The 26950-nt window shown below is 44.7% G+C and overlaps 1 protein-coding gene across 9 annotated transcripts in view; it reads right to left on the bottom strand.

Annotated features, from left to right (window-relative positions):
* The window catches only part of rad51b (RAD51 paralog B), a 644462-nt gene that overhangs the window by 154036 nt on the left and 463476 nt on the right, over positions 1–26950 (bottom strand). For 2 of the 9 annotated variants that reach the window (XM_069917180.1, XM_069917179.1), the window contains exon 11: positions 15768–16041. The exons of 6 other annotated variants lie outside the window; for them this stretch is intronic. In XM_069917180.1, the coding sequence (XP_069773281.1) occupies positions 15812–16041 (230 nt within the window). In that variant the 3' untranslated portion in view covers positions 15768–15811. Of the gene's footprint in view, positions 1–15767; positions 16042–16730; positions 16800–26950 lie in introns of those variants that run through there. One more of the 9 variants, XR_011351432.1, reaches the window with a different exon arrangement.

Below are 26950 nucleotides of genomic sequence, written 5' to 3' on the forward strand. Positions count from 1 at the left end.
TTGTAACACGAGAAGTCTGTCGATGTCATCAGCCGGCAAGCCAGTTGGAAGGCTCCCCGCACAACCAGTCACTTCTCCCACCTGTCGAGCGGTGCGGCGGATTGGCGAGCGCCTGTGATTTCCTGTCGGCGCGACGGGCATGGCAGGCTGTGCACGGCCCCCGGGCAGCGTGAGCCCCGCGCAACTGGCACCGAACGGCCCTTCCACAGCGCGAGCGCACTTCTCCCGGTCGCCACGGCCTTCAGCGCTTGCACCCGCGTGGACCCCAGGGACAGCTGGTTGGGCCCTGCACGTGAAGAGAGAGATGGTGGCTGTCCGCAAAGGCTGATCGGCAGCGCGCTGGGCCTGAGTGGGTGGGTAAGCAGGGGTGGGCAGAGGGTGTAGGTGAGGAGTAATGGGCAGGGGAAGTTATGGTGGTGCGAGGGGCAGTTAGAGGGAGGGATGAGTAGAAGGAGGGGTGGATAGGAAAGAGGTAAAAGGGGAGGGTCAGGGCGAGTAGGGGAGGGGTGATTAGAGGGTAAGAGACGGGTAGAGGGAGGACCAGGTTGAGGGAAGAGGCAGTAGAGGGGCGTGTATAGGATGGGGTGGGTAGAGGCAGAGCGAGTGGAGTGAGGGTTGAGTAGAGGTTGGGTAAAGGACTGGTCAGGTAGAGGGATGGTGGGTCGAGGATGAATAGAGGCCTAGAGCCTGAGGAGTGAACAGGAAATGCTGAGTCCTGATGCAGGCCAAAATGGACACAGCCTGTGAATGCTGACTACATCTCCACAGGGACCAAATATGTTTCCCTCAGGTCAAGCAAAGGGTGAACTTGAGCTACCTACTCCTGACCTGTAACATTATCCTCCTAAAGTTATATCCTAAAGTTTAACATTACGTATGTTGAAAGAAGAGAAAACATGCAGATGTTGTTGAAAATTTTCAATAAATATTTAGTTCGGCCCTCGACTTAGTCCAAGTTTTTAATTTTGGCCCTCCGTGAATTTGAGTTTGACACCTCTGCTCTAGAAGAAGCACTTTCTCCTCATCAGTGTCTTAAATCTACTCCCCTGAAACTTGAGGCTCTGTTCCTTAGTTCTACCTGTCAGTGGAGCCTCGAAATGGAGGCTCCAGGAAAGATATCGGAGATGTTGACATCCAAAAATTTGAAGTTCTTGACCCTCTTCACTGCTAACCCTGGGATGAGGACTGGGTCGTGTTCTTTTGATTTCCTCCTGAAGTCCACAATCATCTCCTTGGCTTTGCTGACATTGAGTGCAAGGTTGTTATTGTGACACCACTAAACTAGTTGACCTAGCTCCCTCCGTTACGCTTCCTCATTATCATCTGTGATTCTGTTGACAACCGTGGTGAATCGGCAAAACTGTAGATAGCATTGGAATTGTGCCTAGCTACACAGTCATGGGTGTAGAGTGAGTAGAGCACCGCATCTTTGAGGTACACCTGTGTTTATTTGTACTGACTGTGGTCTTCTGATGAGGAAGTCAAGGATCCAGTTGCAGAAAGGGGTGCAGAGGCCTAGGGTTTGGAGCTTGTTCACCAGTACTGATGGAACATGGTGGTGAAGGCTAAACTTAGATTCATTTAACTCTGAGATTCTTTTTCTGCAGGTGAGGCAGAATTACCACTTATTAGCCGTGCAAAAAAACTGTACACAGCATATACGTGTAAGCAAATAAAAACTTGTAAACAGATAATGAATGTAAATAAACTGTGCAATACAGCGAGAATTAAAAAAATCAAATGAGACTCCTTAAATAAGTCCCTGATTGAGTTTGTTGTTGATGAGTCTGGTTGTGGAGGGTTAGCAGCTGTTCCTGAACCTGATGGTGTGAATCTTGTGGCACCTATACCTCTTTGCTGATGGCAGCAGCAAGAAAAGAGCGTGTGCTGGGTGGTGTGGAACCTTGATGATTGCTGCTGCTCTCTGACGGCAATGATCCCTGTAGATATAATCAATAATGGGGAGGGTTTTGCCTGTAATGTCCTGGGCTGTGTCCACCACCTTTTGCAGGGCTTTAGGCTCAGGGGTATTGGTGTCCCCATACCAGATCACAATGCAGCTGGTCAACATACTTTCCACCACAGATCTGTAGAAATTTGCCAGAGTTTCTGGTGTCATACCAAACCACTGCAAACTCCTGAGGAAATAGAGGCGATGACATGCTTTCTTCACGATGCCTTTAGTGTGTTGGTTCCGGGAATGATCCTCTGAGATAGAGACTCCCAAAGGCTTAAATTTGCTCACCCTCTCCACCTTTGATCTCCCAATGATCACTGGATTATATATCTCTTGTTTTCCCTTCCTGAAGTCAACAATCAGCTCCTTAGTTTTGGTGACATTGAGCGCAAGATTGTTGTTGTTGCACCATTCAGCCAAGTTTTCAATCTCCCTCCTGCATGCTGACTCATCACCTTTCTTTATATAACCCACTACAATGGTATCATCGGCAAATTTGTAGATGGTGTGTTGTCTTATAGAGCCACACAGTTGTAGATATAAAGTGAGTAGGACAGGGGACTAAGAATGCACCCCTATGATCGTCTGGTACTGATGGAGATTGTGGAGGAGATGTTCTTGCCAATCCTCACTGATTGTGGTCTGGAGATGAGGAAATCTATGATCCAATGACACAGTGGGGTGTTGAGCCCCTGGTCTTGGAGTTTTGCTGATCAGCTCTGAGGGGATGATGGTGTTAAATGCTGGACTGTAGTCGATGAAGAGCATCCTGATGAGTGCATCTTTACTGTCCAGGATGCCAGTGAGATGGCATCCACCCCTCATCACCCCTTTTTATATCACCCACTACCATGGCATCATCAACGAATTTGTAGTTGGTGCTGTTGTCATAACGGAGTCATAGGTATATAGCGATTAGAGCAGGGGGTTAAGAACACAGCTCTGTTGTCTTCCAGTACTGATGGAGGTTGTGAAAGAGATGTTCTTATCAATGTTCACTGATTGTGGTCTGGAGGTGAAGAAATCCAGGATCCAGTTGCACAGTGGGGTGTTGAGCCTCAGTTGAAGTTAGCTTATCAATTTTGAGGGGATGATGATGTTAAATGTCGAACTGTTGTCGATAAGACAGCATCTTGATGTAGGCACCTTTGCCGACCAACTGTTCCAGGGATTTGTGCAGAGCCATTGAGATGTTGCTACAATAGGTGAACTGGAATGTATCCATGTCACCACTCAGACAGGAGCTGATATGCTTCAACACCAGCCTTCAAAATACTTTATCACACTTGATGTAAATTATACTGGCTGATAGTCATTATGGCAGGTTACTACTACTCTGTTCTGGGCACCGGTATTGTTGACACCTGTTTGAAACAGGTGAATACTACACCCTGATGGACTGAGATATTGAAGATATCTGTGAATACATTGGTAAGTTGTCAACTCTTATTTTTTTAATACACAGCCAGGTAATCTGTCTGGGCTGAATGCTTTCCTCAGATTCACAATCCTGAAGGCAGCACATCATCCTCAGATACGGACAGGATGGGATCAAAGAACAGTAGGCCCTCCTTATCTTGGTGTAGCAGGTTACATACATGCTGGTGGTAGTTGGGCAGGGTTTTCTTGATTTAGGCTTGATTCAAGTCGCCAACTAAGATTTGTAGTGAGTCATGCTGGGCCATCTCTTGTTTACTGACCACATCATGCAGCTCCGTAAGTGCCTTTTTGTAATCGGCCTCGGGAGGGTTATAAACTCCAGTGAGAATCACTGATGAGAATTCTTGGGGTAGATAGAAGGGTCTTCATTTAAATGTGATTTGCTCGAAGGCAGTAGAGCAGGAGATAACTCCAATGACCGTGCACCACCCAGTATTAATGGAAAAGCACACACCACTCCCTTTCCCTTTTCCAGAACCCAAGTTCCAATCCAGTCTAGGAAACAGTCTGGTTGCATCTGGTGTGTTCTCAGTTAACCAGGTCTCGGTGCAGCAAACATCTGAGCTGTAGTTGATGAAAAGCAGCCATATGTATGAGTTGTTGTTTTCTAGGTGATCCAGAGCAGAGTGGAGACCTAGTGATATTGTGTCTGTGGTGGAGCGATTGTGACAGTAGGCAAATTGCAGTGGGACCAGCCCTTTACTTAGGTACATGTTAATTCTGGCCATGACCAAACTCTCAATGCATTTCATCACTATAGATGTGAGTGTGACTAGGCGATAGACATTGAGACAACGTATTCTGCTTTTCTTGGGCACCAGGATGATTGATGCCTTTTTGAGGCAGGCACAAGTTGTAGATAGGACCAGTACAAGCTCGCCTGCATAATAGAAGATCCTGTGAGGGAGTAGAGGAAGGAAGAGGTGAGCAGGTAAGATGTATTATTCTAAGGGCTTTTACTGGGCCAGGTTTATTTAATTAATTGGTTAATAGGTCAAATGGTCAAGGCCTAATAAAAGGAAGGTAGGTATTAGGGAGTGGCCAGTGAGGAGCGGCCCAGGTGAGTGAGGGGCCTGGTGAAAGCAGTTGAGGAGAAAGGAGGGCTTTCTTATTTACCCTTCATGGGTCAGTTTCAATTAAAGAGCTGAGACATGGCTATGGGGTTAATATTCTGCTCAAGTTGCCAGATGTGGGAACCATGACAGAGTTCCTCCCTCCCAAGTGGCCATGCCTGTGCCAAGTGCAATGAGGTGAAGTTCCTTAGAAACCAGGTTTGAGATCTGGCTTCAGCTTGAGGACCAACAGCTCATCAGGGAAGGTGAGGAGGCAAGTGAGAGGCCCTTTACCCTCCCCAGAGTGCCTGCATGCAAGGGGTGTCCCGGGCCGCAACTGTTAAAGGATAAAATTAAGGAGCTGGAGTTGCAACTTGATGACCTGAGGCTTATTAGGGAAAGTGAGGAAGTTACTGACATGACTTTTAAGCAGGTGGTTACCCCCAGACTGGGGGAGTCAGGTAAGTGGACTATTGTCAAAGGTGGGAGGAAGGTTGCTCAGTCAGTGGAGAGCACGTCAGTGGCTCCTTCCCTTAGCAACAAATATATTGTTTTGGATGATTTTGGGGAAGATGGCCAGTCTGAGATTGGATCAAGGGAACCAGCGGTGCAGAATGGAAGGAAGAGGGACAAGGTGGTCATTGGGGACTCCATCATCAGGGGAACAGACAGAAGGTTCTGCGCACCCGACAAATATTCCCGCATGGTACGTTGCCTTCCAGGAGCCAGAGTGTGGGATATCTCAGACAGGGTTCATGGTATTCTGAAAGGAATGTGTGAGCTCCCAGACGTTCTGGTACACACGGGTACCAATGTCATTTACAAATTAAGAGAGGAGAACCTGAAGAGGGAGTACCATGAGCTAGGACAGAGATTAAAAAGCAGGACCTCCAAGGTCATAATCTCAGGGTTGCCACCTGTGCTGCGTGCGGTGTAAGGTAAAACATCATGAGATGGGAATGTGTAGGGAGTTACCCTGTACAGGGCAGTAACAAGAAGGGGAGGTGTCCTTGTACTCCTGTTAGGTAAAACATCATGAGATGGGACCGGAGAAGGAGTCACCCAGTACTAAGGAGTAACAGAATGCATCCTTGTACTTACAAGATAAGAGAGACATTGATGGATTGAGAGGCAGGAAGCTAGCAGGGAAAGGATAGCAACAGTTTTAGTCATTGGACAAGTAATGATATGACGATGTTCTAAGCACATATCCAAGGGTATAAAAAATCACCATTTTGCTGATAACGGCAGAATGCATTCTCCGACTAACTTTGTTAGTCGCAAGTGTTACAATCCGGTAATAAAGAACAAAGAACCCTGATTTCGACTCAGCCTGGTGTTTGTCTCACTCATTCATGAACAAAGCAGACCTAACAGCGGGAAGGAGCAAAAATGGCTGGAGGATTGGTGCAGGGTGAAAAGTTTTGGGTTCATGGATCATTGGGATGTCTTCTGGGGGAGACATGACCTCTACAGGAAGGATGGGTTGCACCTAAATCCAAAAGGGGCAAATATACTTGCAACAAGGTTTAATAATGCTGTTGGATATGTTTTAAACTGAATTGGCATGGGGAGGGGAACCAGACTGATAGGGAAATGGATAGGAAGGAGAACATAGTTGGTGAAATCTCAAAGCCGGAGGGAGTAAAGAGGGATAGGAGAGTTTCAAAGAGGGTGTCAGGCAGCAAATTGGAGAGAGCAGGGTGGTACAGTTTCAAGGTTTTGTATATGAATGCGAGAAGTATAAGGAATAAAATGGATGAGCTTGAGGTGCAAATGGACATTGGAGGATATGATGTTATTGGAGTAACGGAGGCATGGTTGCAGGAGGGACAGGATTGGGAAATTAATGTTCCAGGATATACGTCCTATCGAAAAGACAGAAAGTTAGATAGAGGAGGTGGAGTGGCTCTGTTGGTGAAGAATTAAATTCAGGCGATGGAAAGGAAAGACATTGAATCAGGTGGAGTAGAGTCTGTTTGGATAGAGTTGAGAAATTGCAAAAGCAAAAGAACCATAATGGGGGTCATATGCAGACCTCTGAACAGTGGCTCAGATGTGGGAATCAGTATAAATAAAGAATTAAGAATGGCATGTCAGAGTGGTAGAGATACAGTAGTTATAGGTGACTTCAACTTGCAATTCGACTGGGAAAATCAAGTAGGTGTGGGAAAGCTAGAGAATGAGTTTATTGAATGTCTCCGAGATACATTCCTGGACCAGCTTTTGACGGAACCAACCAGGGGAAGTCGATTCTGGACTTGATACTGTGCAACGTCGTGGAATTAATAAGGGACCTTGAGATAGGGGTGATAGGTAATAGTGACCATAATACGATTACTTTTAATCTGCAAATGGAAAGGGAGAAGAGAAGGAAGTCAGAAACATTAGTGCTACAGCTAAATAAGGGTGATTATACAGCTATGAGGGAGGAGCTAGCCAAAATAAAATGGAAGGATATTCTAGCTGGGAGGACAACTGGGCAAAAATGGCAGGTATTTCTAGACATTTTTCACAGGATTCAGAATAGATTCATGCCAAAGAGGAGGAAAGGCTCTTCGAAGAGCAAATGGCAACCATGGCTGACAAAGGAGATCAAGTGCAGTATCAGGTCTAAAAGAAATAAGTATAAGATGGCAAAGCAGAGTGGGAGGTTAGAGGATTGGGAGCCGTTTAAAAACCAACTGAGAGAAACTAAGAAAGTCATTCAGGAGGGGAAAATGAAGTACGACGGCAAATTGGCAAGTAATATAAAATGGGATAGCAAAAGCTTCTTCAGATAGGTTAAAAAGAAGAAATTGGTTAGGGCCAAAATTGGGCCCTTGAAAATGGAGAAAGGTGAAATTATCAATGGGGACATGGAGATGGCTGAGGAATTTAACAATTACTTTGCATCTGTTTTCCCCAAGGAGGATATAGATTATGATCAGAATAGGGGTAGGGGGTCAAGCAGTATCTAGGGACTTGGTGAAATTACCGAAGGAAACAGAATTTGATGGATATTCAGATCCAGAAGCAGGTGGTTGTGAGCAAATTGTTAGAACTGAGGCCTAATAAGTCCCCTGGGCCTGATGAGCTGCATCCCAGGGTGCTTAGGGAGGTTGCTCTGGAAATTGTGGAAGCACTAGTTGACATTTTCCAAAGTTCTTTAGATTCCGGGGAAGTGCCTGCAGACTGGAAAGTGACTGATGTTGTACCACTTTTTAAGAAGAGAGAATACGGGAAATTATAGACCGGTCAGCCTGCCGTCAGTGGTGGGGAAGATATTGGAATCCATCATTAAAGTAGAAATAGTAGAACATTTAGGAAGGAATAATAGTATCGGTGCTGGTCAGCATGGGTTCCTTAAAGGAAAATCTTGCTTGACTAATCTCCTGGAATTTTTCGAGATGTAACAAGGAGGGTGGACTCAGGAGAGCCAGTGGATGTGGTGTACTTGGACTTTCAGAAAGCCTTCGATAAAGTCCCACACAGGAGTCTAAACCAAGGAGCATGGTATCGGGGGTAAGATGCTGTCATGGATAGATAATTGGTTGAGAAATAGGAAACAAAGGGTTGGGATAAACGGTCATTTTCTGGATAGCAGGATGTGACGAGTGGTGACCCCAGGGGTCAGTGTTGGGCCCTCAGTTGTTTATCATTATGTAAATGATTTGGATGAGGGGATAAATAACTACATATGCAAATTCGCAGATGACACTAAACTGGGTGGTACTGTAAAGAGTGAGGAGGATGTCAGAAAATTGCAAGGGGACTTGGATAGTTTAGGGGAGTGGGCAGAAAGATGGCAGATGAAGTTTAATGTGAGTAAATGTGAGGTTGTCCATTTTGGAGGCAGAAACAAGAGAGCAGAATATTATTTAAATGGTGTTAAGTTAGGGAGTGAGGTAATACAAAGGGATCTGGGTGTATTTGTTCACCAGTTACTAAAAGCTAGCATCCAGGTTCAGCAAGTGGTGAAGAAGGCAAACGGTAGGTTGACTTTCATAAAGAAGGGATTGGAGTATAGGAGAAGAGAAACCCTCCTGCAGTTGTACAGGGCCCTGGTGAGACCTCACCTGGAGTATTGCATCCAGTTCTGGTCCCCATATTTAAGAAAGGACATACTTGCTATACAGGGAGTGTAGCGCAGGTTTACAGGGTTAGTTCCCGGGATGGCAGGATTGTCATATGTGGATAGGTTAGAAAGACTTGGACTATATGCGATGGAGTTTAGAAGGATGAAGGGAGACATGATTGAGGTATTTAGGATTATCAAAGGACTTGACTGGGTGAAATCAGAGCACATGTTCCCAATTATGGGTGAGACTAGGACTAGAGGGCACAGTTTAAGAATACAGGGAAGGCCATTTTAGACAGAAATTAGGAGAATTTTTTTACCCAGAGAGTTGTGGGTCTGTGGAATACATTGCCACAGAGGGTAGTGGGGAAGGATTCATTGGATAGATTTAAGAGAGAGTTGGATAAGGCTCTTGTGGGCAGGGGAGTTAAGGGTTATGGGGATAAGGCTGGGATTGGTTATTGAATGGGAAAGATCAGCCATGATCCGACAAATGGCGGGGCTGGCTCGAAGGGCCAATTGGCCTACTCCAGCACCTATTGTCTATTGTGAGTAGGAAGTAATTCAATGGAAAACCTCTCTGCTTGTCCATGAACTCTGCGCCAATGGCACATAAATTAGGTCAAAGGCAAGAAAAAAAATATCAGACAGGATCCACCTGTCCCTAAAGTTTAACAATGATTCACTGATGGCTGAACTTCAGACCATTTAGAAAAAAGTATTCCTTCCAGGCCATGACAGCACCTTCAAGGAGCTCTCTGAAGTTCCAGTTAGTGCCAGGAAGAGACATGCTCTCCATACCCAAGCTGGTCGCTGGAACCCTGGTTTGTTCCCTAGTGCCTCTCAATCTTAGCAACGGACAAGGACTGGAGCAGACGATGTGGGAAAATATTTAATTGGTAAAGGGTATTATGCAGAAACGGGAACAAATGTTGTTGTGGAAATGCACAGCAGAAATGTGGAAGTCACTTAGTGATCACTTGCATGGGCTCTGGATAGATTTCTCCCACTGAAACAAGGAAAGGATGGTAGGGTAAAGAAGCCATGGTTGACTAGCGCGGTGGCATATTTTCTCAAGGGAAAGAAGGAAGCATACGACATAGGAGTAGAAATAGGCTATTCAGCCCATCAAGTCTTCCCTGCCATTCAATCATGAGCTGATCTAATCTCCCACACCACTCTCTGGCTAAAGAAATTCCTCCGCATCTCTGTTCTATATAGATGCTCTTCAATCCTAAAGTTTTGCCCTTTTATCCTAGACTTTCCCACCATTGGAAACAACCTTTCTACATCTACTCTGTTCATACCTTTCAACATTCAAAACACTTCAATGAGATCTCCCTCATTCTCCTAAATACCAAAGGTACAGGCCAAGAGTCAACAAATGCTCCTCATATGATAACCCTTTCATTCCTGGAATCATGGTTTAGGAAGCCAGTCATTATGGCAGTTTACTACATTGTTCTAGGCACCAGTAATGTTGACACCTATTTAAAACAGATGAATATCATACCCTGATGGAGTGAGATATTGAAGATATCTGTGAATACATTGGTAAGTTGTCAATTCTATTTTTTACTCCGTCTGGGCCAGAAATTAAGAAGGAACTGTGGAGAGGTAGAAGGGGCCATGTGAAGGTCTTAACAGGTTGAATTTTTAAAAATCCCAAGGCTTTCTACATGTACATGAAAAACAGGAAGATGTTCGTCCTTGTTACTGTCCTTGGCCTTTACTAGTGAAATGTTGTGAGCAAATGGATGTGTGGTGTTTCTCATTCTTTTCCAGAGCTTGTTGTGGTTCAAATGGAATGGAACCTGGGGATAATGCCTAAGAATGTAAAGTTTGCTACTTTTAATGTCAATGGCTTAAACGGTACAGTGAAGCGGAAAAGGGTTGGCATACATTTTAAAAATGGGGATAGATCTGGACTTCCTTCAAGAGATGCATTTAACTGAGCAGGAACATCAAAAGCTAAAAAGGGGGTGGGTGGGTCATGTTATATCCTCCTCATTCAGCTCAAAGGCAAGGGGAGAGGCAATTCTAGTGTCAGATGTATTCAGAATCCTGCATCCCCATGAATGTGTACACCCAAACTATGATGTTGAAAAATTTATACAGGACATTTCCCAATGATTGGCAGAGGGGAACGAAAATATTCCAATGGGGGCAACTTTAATCTATGTCTGGACCCTGTGCTGGATAAATCCACAAAACAGATAACTAGGACCGAGGTGGCGGAAGCCACCATTGACTGCATGAGGGAGCTGAATTTGATAGATGGTGGTGGAGAAGGCATCCAAGAGAGAGGGACTACTCATTTTACTCGAAGCAACATGACTCCTACTCTAGAATAGATTTATTTTCTGGCTTCAGCCCATTTGGAAGGTAGGATCATGGAAGCCAAATATAGGGCAAGGCTTCTCTCACACCATTCCCCCTTGGTTTTGACGATAGATACACCAGATAAAGAAGGCACAGCATACAGGTGGCGTCTTAACACTTCACTGTTGAAAAAGCCAGAGTTTTGTCATTTTATAAGAAGGACAACTGTGAGGACAACTGCCCTTCTACTCCAGATAAATTTCTTCTGTGGAAAGGCGTAATTGAGGGGCCAGATAATTGGGTATACAAAGACAGACAAGAAAAAATATATGAGGGAAGTGGAAGAATTGGAAAAGGACATTACCCAACTAGAGAAGGATTTTCAGGAATCCGACTCAGAGGACCATTATAGAGCTCTCACAAACAAGAAATTGGAATATAATATGCTTTAGACATATAGTATGGAGAAGGCCATTATGACGTTGAGACAGAAGTATTATGATTTGGGGGAGAGTGCTCACAAGGTCCTCACTTGGCAGTTGAGGGAACCAAAGGAAATTAATGAGACCTTCAGGGAATTCTATGAAGGATTATATAAATCTGAATTGACTGGGGATCCTAATCAAATGGACGAGTTCCTGGCCAGATTAGATCTCCCACACCTGATTCCAGAGGTGGGATTAGATCTTTCTTTTACAGGGTAAAGCATTGAGTGCGCTACAAGCAGGCAAGTCTGTGGGGGAGGACGGATTCCCACCTGAGTTCTATCGAGAATTTAAGGTTAATGTTTATGGAGGTGATAGACCAGGCAAGGGAAACATGGACCCTCCCAGAATCTTTCACAATGGCGACTGTTACAAAGATTTTGAAGAAGGGTAAAGATCCACTCATGCCCTCTTCCTATAGGCCAATTTCCCTGTTGAAAACAGATTCCAAGATCCTAGCCAAAGTCCTACCAAACAGATTAGCGATGTATTTGCCAAAATTGATAAACAAAGACCAGGCAGACTTTGTGCAGGAGAGGCAAGCAGTGGATAATATTGGCAGAATGTTGAGTGGAATGCATCTGGCACAATCTAGAAATGAGAAGGAATTGGCAATTTCCTTGGATACAGAGAAGGCTTTTGACAGACTGGAGTGGGAATTTTTATTTAAGGTGCTGTAGAAGGCGGGGTTGGGACCAACTTTTCAAAATTGGATCAGAAAGCTATACCATGCGCCTAAGGCAAAATTTGTAACCAATGGGCAGGTTTCTTCAGCCTTCCAACTTATCATATCTAGTAGACAAGGGTGCCCACTGTCACCGGCTCTCTTTGTGCTGGCAATGGAACCTCTGGTGGAGGTTGATCATCAGGATCCAGACATTAAAGGTTATAGAGTGGGCCAGGAGGAGCACAAAATTAACTTATAATGTACTGATATATCTGAAAGACCCTGTGACTTCTCTGCCTCGACTGCATGTGGTACTGGAGGACTATGGAAAACTTTCTGGGTACAAGATCAATTTGGAAAAGAGTGAGGTGATGCCACTCACCGAGGGTAATTATAGTCAACTTAAAGAAAATAGTCATTTAAAGTGGCTACAGGAGCAGATCAAATACCCAGGAGTTAATATTGATGGTAATTTGAATAATCTATACAAGTTAAACTACACCTCCTTGCTGGAGAGAGTCGAAGAGGACCTAAAGAGGTGGATGTCCCTGCCCATAACATTTGTGGGCAGGATTAACTGCATCAAAATGAATGTGCTGCCAAGATTCCAGTATCCTTTTCCAAACATTGCCTGTGCCACTGCCCTGGGGTTTCTTTAAAAAGCTGCTACATAAAGTTAGAAGTGGTAAGGTGCCAAGGGTCTTTATGGAAAAATTAACATGGGACTATAGTCTAGGTGAATTGAGAATGCCAGACTTCAAAAAATGTTATTGGGCAGCTCAATCGAGATACATCGCCTCTCTCTTTCAGGGAGGAAGTATACCCTCCTGGTCACAAATTGATCTGCACTTGGTGGGCAGGAAGATGGCAGAGGATTTTATTTACAAATGGGACGCCAAATTTCTGTTAGGGAAGAGGGGCAGCCCCATACTAAAACAAGTGATTAGTATCTGGACCAAAATTAACCAGCATCTGAATGCTAAAGTGGAGCTGTCACCAAAAACACCCTGACTTCTAATAAATTAATACCATTAACGGTGGGAAACAAGATCCTGGACACCTGGCGCTGTAATGGCATCAGGTACGTAGAAGACTGTTATGAGCAGGGGCAATTAATGTCGTTTGAGCATCTAAAAAATATGCTTTGCAAAATCAGACATTCCACTGCTGTCTTCAAATAAGGTCTTTTCTACAGGACGTATTGGGTCCAAGTATGGCCCTACCTCGATGCAGTAACATAGAGGCCTTGATTCAAAGGGGGAGTGGTAAGAAATTTATTTTGGCAATGTATTGCCTGTTCCAGTCAAAGGGACCCAAACCAGGCCTTCATAGGTCGAGAGAGAGGTGAGAGTTGGACTTGGGCATTGCAATTGATGAGAGATGCTGGTCTAACTTGTGCAAAGAATGCAAGGTACAGGCTGGTCCAGTATTACTTTTTGCACCAGTTGTATCTAACGCCGCAAAAAATAAACAGGTCAAAACCGGAACTCTCGGACCAATTCTTCAGATGTGGCATTCTGACTGGGACATTCGTGCACGTAACCTGGTCATGTACCTGGTCCTTTTGGGTAGATCTAGGCCAAGTCCTGGAGAAAATTATAGGGCAAGTGATTCCCGCAGAACCCAGAGTTGTTCCTGCTGGGAAACATAATGGATATAAGGCTTACAATGAAGCTGTCCAAATTTCAAATCAGATTTGTGTTAATCGCATTGGCAGTAGCCAGGAAGTGCATTGTGGCAACTTGAAAGTCCGACTCTAGTCTTAGTATCGAATGATGGAACAAGGAAATGCAGAGCTGCAATACCCTGGAGAAAAGAACTTATAACCTGAGGAAGAAATACGGTACCTTTCGTAAGATCTGGCAGCCATACGTGCACTACATAAGTGCATGGCGGTGATTGGTTTCCACGTTCCTTGCTGCGGCTTCCTCTCCCTCGCACTGATCCTGATCAAGGGCACCCACTGAGCTGTGACAATCCCTGCTCCTGATTTATTATTTATTTTCTTGGTTTTGTTGGTTGAAGTTTGAGTGAGTCATTTTGTTTTATGTGTGGGTGGAAGGGGGGTTGGTAGAGACACGGGTTTGTATATACAGTTACAAAGAAAATGAATATATGTATATTTGAATGTGAACTGCCATTGTTGGCATGACACTGTATGTGGCTGTTCAAGCGTGTGTGAAAGTATAAATAAAATATTCAAAAAAAAAGAACAGGAAGATGAGTAGAGTGAGGATAGGATTGCTTAAGGACAAAGGGATAAACGTGTCTGGAGGCGGAGGATAGAGGGGAGAACCTTAATGAATACTTCAGTGTTCACCAAGGAGAGGGACCTTTAAAAATGCAAGGTCAGCGGAAAGCAGTCTCAAAGTTTGTGATTAAGAAAAAGGGAGTGTTGGAGTTTTTGAAAAGAAAATCAGGTCAGATAGATGAAGAGATGCAGGAAATGAAGCTGTGCTTAACCAAGTCAAATGAGGGACAGGATGAGGAGGGGTGATGACTTTTGTCCCGGTCCCAGTCATTTGTGACTTTGATAATAAACTTGTTGTGAGAGCAAAATTATGAATGGAAGGACTGGAATAGGTTCCAGGAAAGCTGAGCATGGATGATGAGACAGTAGATGGAAGGAAGAACTTAAAATGGGAGCAGGAGGAGGCCATGTGGACCTTTAAGACGGCCTCCGGCATTCAACGTGATCATGGCTGATCTGCCTAAGGCCTCATCTCCTCTTCTGTGTTGGAAGAGGGGAGGTAGATTTCAAGTATAAAGAATTCATTTGGAGGTGGGGAGTTAGAAAACAGAATGAGTATTGGGTAGGGGCTACATGAGGGGCTAGCCACACGAATTTTGTTCAGGAGAGATAAACTTTTACCTTTTATCAGTACTATACTGCCGTAGGAGAACTTAGAGTGAGTTCTGGTCTGGATTTTATGGTAATTTCTAGGTAAAACCAGATACATTTATGACTCATTTGCCAGAAACTATTATTCTTGGCTGAGATATTAAGAAGGGGATGCTGAAATTTTCTGCTGGGGATCAAATATGGATTTTCTCTGGATTCATAAGCTGCCAAGTATTATACACCTGTTTTTATAAAAAGGAAACATTTGATCAGTTTTATCCCTCAATTACCTGCCAAGAAATGTTTCTCACAAACCCCCATGGTGACAACCTACAAAACCCATACTCTCTGTGAAAGCCTTCGTGGATACATTTTGCATCTGAGTCACAATGCCTGGAGTCGGATTCCATTTCAGAGGCTTGAGTTGATTTTGTGGGCCAGCAGTGTGGTGTGGCACAGGGAATGCACTTCACTGCCAGTGAAGCAATTTGGAAAATGTTCAGAGACACAATTGCACTCAGACTCAGACAGTAAGGCAGCCAATTCACACAGAAGCAAGATCCCACAAATCATTGGTGTTTGCTCTTCCCCGGACCTGTCTTGACCCCAAAACGTTCACTGTTTCTCTCCTCGTAAATTATACCTGACCTATTGATTTATTTAATTTTAATTTAGACATATAGTGCAGTATCAGGCCCTTCCAGCCCATGAGTTCTTGTCATCCAAATACCCTAATTAACCTACGACCTCGGTACGTTTTGAAGAATGAGAGGAAACTGGAGCACTCAGAGGAAACCCACTCAGGATGGGGAGAATGTACAAACTCCTTATAGACAGAGCCGCATTCAAATCCAGGTTACTCGCGGCTGTAAAAGCACTAACTGCTACATTAACTGTGCTGATGGCTTCCAAAATTTTGTTTATATTTCAAAATTCCAGTACCTGCAGTTTTTTTTTTTTTAACTCCACAAGAGATGGCCAAATTGTCATACTCTTGGAATGACAGAGATCACTTGAAATAGTGCAGTGGGATCCTTGCTGTTGACCTGAGACATAATCCAAAATATGGCCTTCCTCTTCACGGCAATCTTTTGGTTCAATCTTGATTTTGCACTCAACTTTACAATCATGACCAAGGGGAACAGTTCTAACAACATGAGCATTGCTGATACCACGGCCTTCTTTGGTGGAAATTTGAGGAGCTTCAACATTTGCACTGAAACACATGGAAGAGAAATTAGAGGCTGTGAGTTGTAATGATCTGGAGTAAACTCACTGGGAGTGTGAAGGTAGCATCCCACAGTTACAGCTGTCAGAAGGGTTTGGGATAAATATTTAAAAAGGAGCAAATGTCAGCTTGACAGAAGGTGCCAGAGGAGAATGCATTGGCTTGATTTTGCAAAAAGCTAAGACCAGCAAAATGGGCCAAATTGTTGATGGAGTGGAAAGGAAAACTGGGCTTGCTGGAAGGCCACAGTTCGTTAGTGCCTGGGATAGTACACTTCATCAAGTCATTATGCTGTGAATCTGCATTGCTTTAACACAAGTGACAATACTTCCTCACATTAACTCAAAGCCTCTCTGTAGGATCCCCCAACCAAATTTCCCAATCTCTCCTTCAGAGGGAGGTAGTGCAAAGTCCTGGTCTCATCCCTTACACACGCTTAAATTCACACAGCAACCCATTCATCGTGCTCACATCCCGGAGAAATTAAAATGCAAAATAAACCATTTGCCGCTTGTTCAGAGAGGGGAAGGGGGTGGGGTAAGCAGAAGAGCATTAGAACATTACTATACCCCCAAAGGCTTGGGGCAATTAAATTTGCAGGCAAAGAGCTGCGTTGCTAAGTGATGCTAATTTGAAGCAGGCCTGGAAAACAGCGAGTGTTGTTTAAAGCAACCTACCTAAATATTCATGTGGTACTGAATATCAGCAATGTGAATCACTTCTTCTGTTTTAAAGATGTTGAGCTCCTGGCAATACAAATTTTAGTCATTAAAGATCTTTCTCTGGCCATGCTCTGACTTCTAACCATCAAATCGGCCTGTGATTTGTCTTTCAACTTTAGCTTCTTGCTTACCTGAAGCTCTTAATGGCAATAAATCACACTCTATTTTACACAACACCCACCAAAAGCCACGGCTTCAAAGAATGATGGCAATGCCACTATCCATATGATAGCAAACAATTCTGCCTGGAAAATCACTTTCTTTTGAATAACTTCCTGTGGTCGAGCCTCGTAAAGCCTCTTATCAATCATGACATCAATTAGAACATGGACTTTCAATACCATTTTCCAGTTCTATCCTTTATCCTTTAATATCTGCAAATCTATTGATCTCAGCGTTGAATGCAATCGAAGAGCCTTCCATGGCAGAGAACCCCGAGGTTCACCACCATCTACATCAGTGGTTTTCAAATTGCCCCCTTAAACTCACATGTATGTGAGTGGAAAGAAAAAGGTTTGAAAACCGCTGTTTTAATCATATCTAATTGACTAGTTATGTGCACGGTTTCATAACGCCAAAGGAAATGGACCAATGACAATTTTTCTCAAGCAAAATATTTCACTAACAATTGGGTCTAGAACAGTGGTTCTCAACCTTCCCTTCCCACTCACATCCCACTTTAAGCAATCCCTTACTAATCAGAGCACTTATGGCATACAGCAATAGGGGGGCAGTTTGAAAACCACTGGCTGCAAACAATTTTCTAAATGGGGAGAAAATGCAGAAAGCAAGAGTCCGTAGGGAATTGGGAGTACAGGATTCCCTAAAGATTAACTTGCAGCTTGAGTAGATTGTAAAGAGGGAAATGCAATGTCAGCATTCATTTTGACAGGATTGGAATATCAAAGCAAAGTTATTATTATTGCTGAGGCTTTATAAGGCATTGGACAGATCATATTTGCATAATTGCGAGCAATTTTGGCCCCATGTCTAAGGAAGAATGTCCTGGCATTGGAGGTCTAGAGGATGTTTACTAGAATGATTCCAGAGATGAGAGGGTTAACGTGAGAGGAGCATTTGAAGGTTCTTGGCCTGTACTCGTTGGAGTTCAGAAGAATGAGGGGAAATCTCATTGATCTATATTGAAGTGGCTGGAGAGAGTGGATATGGAAAAGATGCTCCTGTAGAGGGAGTCTATGACTGGAAGGCACAGAGTCAGAATAAAAGAACGTCCCTTTAGAACGGCAATGAGAAGAAATTTCTTCTGCTAGAGAGTGGTGAATCTGTGGAATTCATTGCCACTGATGGCTGTAGGGGCCAAATTATTTGGTGTATTTAAAGTAAAGTTGCTATATTTTGATTAGTTAGGGTGTCAAAGGTTATGGGGAGAAGGCAGCACAATGGAGTTGGGAGGAGAAATACATCACCCATGATTCGAATGGTGGAGCAGACTCATGGTCTTTTGAAATGGGATAGAGCTGCAGGTGCCATCATGGACCCAAAGGGCTGAAAGACCTCTGATCCCTTGAGAAGTGGGTAGGTTGTGGATTTGAAAGTGACTCAAAAGACTTCAGCGTATTAGCTAGGCTGATGTCTCTTCTTATAATCTTTACAATTTTCTGTCACAATGGGAAATGAGTGTTCAGATGCAGTGTATGTCCAAGGCTGAATTAATAAAGTTTTGGAATGCAGGTGAATTAAGGAATAAGATAATCAAGAAGGAAAATGAAGCTGAGGTCAAATACCTTTGCTTATTATTTCATTCACGGGATGCTCACATTGCCAGCGAGGCTGGAATTTAACACACAGCCTCACTTGCTCTACATGTCTGTAGCTTGCTAGGCCATTTTGGACCGCAGTTAGGAGTTCCCCTCATTGCTGTTTCCATGTCTTTATTTGTGGAATTGAGACCTGTGGAGATGCAGGCCTGATGCTGGTCAGCAGAATTAAGCTGAGTAGCTCTTATTTAAGTTGCTTTGACACAACAAGTCCCTGTGTGTTGTAAGTTCTCTATGTTGCTATGGCTCAAGAGTTACATGTGGACCAGATTTGGTAGACTCCGCAGGTTTCTTGCCTAAAGGAGAGCCAGATTATGCTTTTTTTATGAGCCATGACCACCTTCACTGATGCCAGCTTTTTAGCTCTAGAGGTTATTTAATTAATTCTCCAACTGCTTATAATTGAATCTGAACTCAAACCTCCAAATAAGACCATAATACATAGGAGCAGAAATAGGCCATTCAGTCAGCACCACCATTTAATCACGAGCTGATCCATTTTCCCACTGCCTCGCCTTTGATGCCGTGACTAATCAAGAAACTATCAATCTCTACCTTAAATACAGAGATTGTCCAGGCCTTTGAAAGTAACCACTATGCTATTGTTAAAGAACAGATCAGATTAGGAGGGCTTCTCCTATTCCTTTTATTTTAAAGACACTGTGGCACCGAGAACACAGTGCAACACTGGAAGAGCTATTTGTAGCAATAAACTGAGGCTTCATCTACTCGTGCACATGAAGGTCCAAAGATCTTATACCACTGTTTACAGAACAACATAGAAATTGTCCTTGAGTCATTAATCTCTCAATTTTTGTCGGTCAAGCACACTTTCTACACTAAATATGAGTCATTATGTTATGCAAATTGCTGAATACATTGCCCACGCCATCATAGTGGTTTCAAAGGACATTGAGATATCCCAAGGCCATGAAAGATGGTGCATTAATTTGCCTTCCTTCTTTTTGTTAATCACAGTTCCCTGGTTGATTGGCTCCAGACTTTAAAAAATGCCGCCACAACATTGACCAGTTGTGGAGCACCCTGGTGCCTACACTCACGGAGCCTACAGTCTTCATAGAAATCTGTTCACTTAACAGCAACATTATATATTCATCAGTGAAGAAGTTTGGTGAGGATATTCTGAGTCATTGCAAATGAGATTCCAAATCACTAATGACTTTATAAATGAAGAGCAAACAAAATTTAACATCAAAACTGTAATGCAGTGTAGACTGATGATTAAAGTAAGAACAAGAGCTTTATTCTGAAGGTGCCAAACTCACTAAACAAAATCCAACAAGAATCCTTTTAGAGGTGTAAATCAACCAGCCGTAGAAAGTGTTACCTAATGTGCTCACAAATATCAAGGGAAATAATATTAGAATGCTGTAGAAACAGCTGTGTAAAAATTTCAGAGGTCACCCTGGCCCTGTAACTCATAGGTAGTCATCCCTCACATCTGCACTCTTGCTTAGTATAAAGTACAAAGCTTGATTCACTTTTAATTGCCCTCTGAAATGGCCTAGCAGGCTACTCTATTGGGCAAAAGAAATCACCCCGTGATTCATACCATCTTCTCAAGGCAACTTGAAGATGGTGTATAGAAACGATGTCTCAGCCATGGTGAAGAGGTTTGACAGCGATCCTAAGGTGAGCTAGAAAGCTAGGGGAAGGTATTATTGGACCAGCTCGGTGTTCACAAAGTCAACAAATGGACCTCACACCGAAGAAGTGTGAAATCATGCAACTGGGGAGGGTGAACAAGGTAGGGAACACACAATTAATAGAAGGGCGATAAGAAGTGCACAGCAATCTGGGAGTGCCTGTCTGCAGATCTGCAAGGGGACCAGGAGCAATGACTGAGATGAGAAGCGGGGCCCTGCTTTCACTGTCTAGGGACAGAGTACAAGAAGAAAGGAAGTCATTCTGGAAATTTTAAAAACATTGCTCAGTTCACAAATGAAAGAATCAAGTCTTTATCACCATGCTGAGGGAAGGATACAATAGGCCCAGAGAGACCCAGAGGAGATTCCTGGCCTTGAAGAACTGTAGTGATGAGGAGAGACCAGCTTTTCTCAGGTATAGTTTGGAGTCATGGATATATATACAGCACCGAAACAGGTCCTTAGGCCCAACTTGTCCATGCTGACCAAGTTACTAAACTGAATTGGACCCATTTGGCTGTGTTTGTCCCATTTACCTCAAAATGTTCCTATCCTCCCAAAATGCCTTCAGCTGTGGCAAAAGACCCTGCCTCTACCCCTTCCACTAGCAGCTTATTCCATATATGCATCAGCTTCTTTGTGAAAAAGTTGTTCCTTTTAAATCTTCCCCTCATGCCCCCTTGTTGTGGACTCTCCTACCCTGGGGAAAAGACTGTGACCACTCACCTTATCCCCTTCACGACTTTATATACCTCTATGAGGCTAACCTCCGCCTACAACATTTTTCTAATTTTTCTTATAACTTAAATCCTCCAGTCCTGGTAACATCCTTATGTTTTTTTTTGCACCCTTTTCAGCCTAATGACATCCTTCCTAGCGCTGGGTGACTAGAACTGAGGATATTTTTCCAAAAGTGGTTTCACCCACACTTTCAACTGTTGTGTTGATGCCCCAACTCCTGTCCTCAATGCTCTGACCAATGAAGGCAAGTATACCAAATGCCTTCTTCATTGTTCTGTATACCTGTGTCACCAATGGCATGGAAGGAACTATGTAACTGTACTCTTAAGTCTTCGGCTCTACAACACTCTCCAGAATCCTACCATTTACTGTATAAGTCCCGCATTAAACTTGGGAAGATGCAACACCATCTGTTCCCTGGCTGCTGTCTGCCTCACTAACACAGACATGAATCTTCTGCTTTCCACCATCGCAGACACCCACTGCCTGGCTCCACAGTCGCAGACACCTGATGTCTGTTCCACTGATGCAGACCCCTGACAGTTGTTCCAATGTAGATTTTGTCATCATATCACTAATGTGGATGCCCATCATCTGCTCCACCGAAGCAGACGCCCACTATCTACTCCATTGATGGAGGTCCCCCTGTCCGGCCCAGACACTCGCAGTCTGACTCTACTAACAGAGTTGATGGAGATGCCCACCATCTACTCCAATGACATGGATGCCTACTTCTACACGATGCAGACGCCCACTGTCTACTCCAATGATGGAGACACATGTCATCTGCTCCATTATTGGAGATCCTAGCCATCTGGTTCAAGATTCAAGATTCAACTTAATGTCATGTAATACAAACAGTGTCATACTATACAAAATTGCTTTTTGTCTACCTTAAGGCAGACAGATTCACCTTCGGCAGAAATTCCCTAAATTGCCTCGTACAGTCAGAGAAAGAAAAGCAAAAGAGAGTCTCCCCAGAGTCACTGAGTGTCTCACCTCCAGTACTCCCGCCACCTCCAGTACTCCCGCAGGCTCCACAGCCACATTAAGTTCAATCCAAACCATCGGCAACCTGAGCTCCAGATCTGAACCTCTGGCATAATCAGGATGCCTTCAGCACCCTCGGCACCCTCTCGCATCCAGGTTCCGATACCTGGTACCCATTCAGCCAGTTTCGGGCGAGTCTCCAGCATTTTACAGCCTGGTGCGAGTTCCTTGATCACAGTCGCCAGTGGCCTACATGGGTTCCTCTCCTTGAGTCACCAACAGCCTGCCGTCTGTGTGGGTCCTTCAGCTGCAGAACCCCTCACTAGTTCATCACCGTGGTCACCGCCTTGTGGGTCATCTCCTCTGCTTCTCATTCTCAGACTGGGGGGTGGTTTCCCTGTTTTCTGGTGCCCTGCGCCATTCCTCTGCTTTCCTGGAGTCTGCGACCCCCTTTGAGGCTCCTGCAGATAACAGACGCCACCATCTTGGGCGCAGACCCCGTGGTGGTGGAATTTTAAATAAAACCACTGTCCCCTTCTTTAACAGGCCATTCAAAGCCTGTATCGAGCTGGCAGCAGTCAGACTGTGTTAGAGACTCTGCTAATCAGTGAACAGAGCCAAGTAAATACAAGGCCATTTCAGATAGCCCAAAAGTCAGGATGTAAAGGTGGAGAAACTGCCCCAAGGGCTCCCCACCGCCCCTGACTTGGAGGAAGAGGGGTGAGTGTGGAGATAGGTTGTGAGCTGAGGGTATCATCAGCCCGCCACCAAACAGCTGCCTAGCACAACTTGCCAATTCAGATTGATCAGCAGAGGGCCACGCTGCAGAGATTATCCCTAGAGAGGGGATGGAATATGCGGCTCGGACACTGCCTCCGCACATTCAGAGGGAGGTCATTATACGTTTTGGCGGAGTTTCTCCTCCTTTACATCCTGACTTTTGGGCTATCTGAAATGGCCTTGTATTTACTTGGCTCTGTTCACTGATCAGCAGAGTTTCTAACTCCAAGATGGATTGCTGGCAGCTTCCCACTCCATTATAAATGCTGACATTTTGTGCCTTGCTGTACTTGCCCCTTGCACTTGCTGCTGGGTGTTGTGGAAAATAACCTCACCCCACCCCACCCTCACTCCAACCTCCCATTCTGCACCACTTTCCCACCCAACCCTGGTGGGGTGGAGCAGGGAACAAGAGGTCATATGATACCATTGCTCTGCCCTCCCTTCTCACAGTGCCTCTGGGCCTTGCTGCTTTCTCCCCACCCCCCACCCGTGAGGTATTAGTCCGGCATTTCCCATGCTTTGTTCCCCACTCACATCCCCCACCCAGGATTAAGGCGATCAATACCGGAATTGTGCAAAGGCCAAAAGAGGCAAAATAGGAACTACTTAAAGCATGAATGCTGACACTCAATCATCACGGTCCTGAACAGTAAAGGGAAATACTGACATAAAGATAGAGAGTCAACATGGAGAGGGAGATCACTCCATGGGAAACGAAAGAGTTGAACTGAAAGTCTTACATGTCGCCTTCCTTTAATCCTTCTGAACTGCTAAAGGGACTGAGAAATGGAAGCACTTAGGAACAACAAATAAAACACTCATTACTTTGACTGCAGCTGAATTACACTCCTAGTAGCAGTGTTAATTAAAAGAACTTAAGTGCGGACCTCTGAAACTCCCTGTGGATATCTAATTGGTAATTAGATTAGCAAAGACAGGACAAGGGCGACTTCCCTGTGAGAAGGGGGTCCCATTTTCGTGCACTGCTCCTGCTCCACTCCCCTGCCCCCATTCTCGCCTCAATCTTGTTTTGTTGCCTCCTCCTGTATCATAAAGGACAGGGATATAATGAAGAGAGTCAATAGCTGCTGCTTCCCGAGCTTTTGTCTGATCTCCCTGTTGTCTGGCCTCTCAATGCAGTGTGCACTCTGCTTTTGAGGTGACATTAACTTTTACTTTTGAAATGCAGGGGAGCAAGGGGAGGAATTAGGGCATTTAAGGTAGCAAGTGGTCTCAGTTTTTACCTTTAGGGCCAAACTCCCAGATGCTCTCCACAGACAAATGCTGCTTATGCGTGCGCTCTGTGTGTTTGTGTGGGGGTGCGTGTGTGTGTGTGTGTGTGTGTGTGTGTGTGTGTGTGTGTGTGTGTGTGTGTGTGTGTGTGTGTGTGTGTGTGTGTGTGTGTGTGTGTGTGGTGGGGGGAGGAGAAGAAACTGTTGCTACTGTACCAACCAGTTTCTGGATGATTTATCTGTAAATGGCGTGTGATACAATGCTCAGAGATGTTATGAGCACCCTGTGCTTGTTGATGAGGCGAAGCCCATCTTTACGTTGATTTGAAGTTGGGCTTCTCAAATGGCCCAGGACTGGGAGTTCTATATTTTCAGACCCTCCCCTCAGCTATTTGAAAGAGGACCATGTGTTTCACACACTAGACCCCAGCATCTGCAGATTGACTTGTTTGCAATCATGTGTTTTACATTTGACTTGAGGGTGCCAACTGCTCACTACAGGTTGTACTGACATGTTTGAAGTACGGGCTGTTCATTACGTGCTCAGAAAAGGAGCGATGCAATGCCAGATGGTAAGTAGTATGGAAAGAGGCCCTTTGACCCACATAGTCCTTGATGCCCATGTCAACATTCAGCCTGCACTAATCCCTTCAGTTCTCCTACACAATTTGAGGACAACTTACAGTGATTGATCAACCGACAGACCTGCATGTCTTTGGGATGTGGGAGGAAATGGGAGCACTTGAAATAAACAGAGAAAACATGCAAATTCCACACAGTCAGTACTGGAGATCTCTGGATCTCTCTATTTGCACCATTGTACAGTTACAAATGTCTCTGATGCAGGAATCCATGCAAGATTTACTCATAATCACTTGTAAGGATCTCCCATTGTTTCCCCAGCACTGATCAGTCAATTCAGCACCTGTCTTAGGATGAACCCATTTTGCAAATCTCATTGCTAAAGTAGTGTTTTGTTCTGAAGGGATACTGTGGTACTCATGAGCAGGTGTCACAGTCTAGGAATAAGCGGCCAGCTGCTCAAAACTCAGGTGAGTGAGGTGGGGTAGGACACTGAGGCAGGAGATCAGCCAGGAATGGCAAGCCACGCTTGAAGGGCCGGGTGATTGATTCATATGTTGCTATGAGAGATGTCAGTCAGAGAAGAGGCTTGCTCCTTTTTTTTTAATACATACAAACTTTATTCAAACTACAACATTACAAACACAAAACACACATAGAGCTACTACAACTAAAACTAAAAACCACATAACATGTGGCAATAAAACCGTGAGAATCAGTAATTACGACCACCTATTACACAGTATTATACATCAAATTAAAACACAATTTTTGTCATCAACCACACACACGATCCCCTGGGGGGCCCACTGTTCCCCGAACTCGGCCACCATCCCCTCAGACACCCCATGTTCCTGCTCCAACACCGCACTGGCCTGGATGTAACCCCAAAATATAGGGAGGCAGTCAGCTCTCCCCATCCCCTCGACCGCCTGTCGCCTCAACCAAAGTGGTAGATACGGGCTCAATTTTAATATTTAAGGAAAAATTGGATAGTTATATGAATGAGAGGGATATGGAAGGTTATGGGGTGGGTGCAGGTCATTGGGACTAGGTGGGATAAAGTGTTTGTAATGGACTCGAAGGGCCGAACTGGCCTGTTTCTGTGCTGTAATTGTTATATGGTTAGATTAGAGGAGGTCAACAAAGGTGATGTAGAGTCCTTTGTTTTGTTCTCTGCACTTTTCTTGGAGCTGTCTGAGGGCAAAGACCATGTCAGTGGTTCCTCTGTTTGCGCGAAAGCCGCACTGTGATTCTGGGAGAATATTCTCAGCGACACTAGGTATTATTCTATTTAGTAGAATCCTAGCGAAGATTTTGCCTGCAATGGAGAGCAACGTGATTCCCCTGTAGTTTGAGCAGTCTGATTTCTCGCCTTTGTTTTTGTACAGGGTGATGATGGTGGCATCACGAAGATCCTGAGGCAGTTTACCTTGGTCCCAACAAAGCTTGAAAAACTCATGCAGTTTGGCATGCAGAGTTTTGCCGCCAGCCTTCCAGACTTCTGGGGGGATTCCATCCATACCTGCTGCTTTGCCACTTTTCAGGACTCTACATCACCTTTGTTGACCTCACCAAAGCCTTCGACACCGTGAGCAGGAAAGGGCTTTGGCAAATACTAGAGCGCATCGGATGTCCCCCAAAGTTCCTCAACATGATTATCCAAGTGCACGAAAACCAACAAGGTCGGGTCAGATACAGCAATGAGCTCTCTGAACCCTTCTCCATTAACAATGGCGTGAAGCAAGGCTGTGTTCTCGCACCAACCCTCTTTTCAATCTTCTTCAGCATGATGCTGAACCAAGCCATGAAAGACCCCAACAATGAAGACGCTGTTTACATCCGGTACCGCACGGATGGCAGTCTCTTCAATCTGAGGCGCCTGCAAGCTCACACCAAGACACAAGAGAAACTTGTCCGTGAACTACTCTTTGCAGATGATGCCGCTTTAGTTGCCCATTCAGAGCCAGCTCTTCAGCGCTTGACGTCCTGCTTTGCGGAAACTGCCAAAATGTTTGGCCTGGAAGTCAGCCTGAAGAAAACTGAGGTCCTCCATCAGCCAGCTCCCCACCATGACTACCAGCCCCCCCACATCTCCATCGGGCACACAAAACTCAAAACGGTCAACCAGTTTACCTATCTCGGCTGCACCATTTCATCAGATGCAAGGATCGACAATGAGATAGACAACAGACTCGCCAAGGCAAATAGCGCCTTTGGAAGACTACACAAAAGAGTCTGGAAAAACAACCAACTGAAAAACCTCACAAAGATAAGCGTATACAGAGCCGTTGTCATACCCACACTCCTGTTCGGCTCCGAATCATGGGTCCTCTACCGGCACCACCTACGGCTCCTAGAACGCTTCCACCAGCGTTGTCTCCGCTCCATCCTCAACATCC

The sequence above is a fragment of the Narcine bancroftii genome, chromosome 2 (assembly GCF_036971445.1).
Source record: "Narcine bancroftii isolate sNarBan1 chromosome 2, sNarBan1.hap1, whole genome shotgun sequence".
NCBI lineage: Eukaryota > Metazoa > Chordata > Chondrichthyes > Torpediniformes > Narcinidae > Narcine > Narcine bancroftii.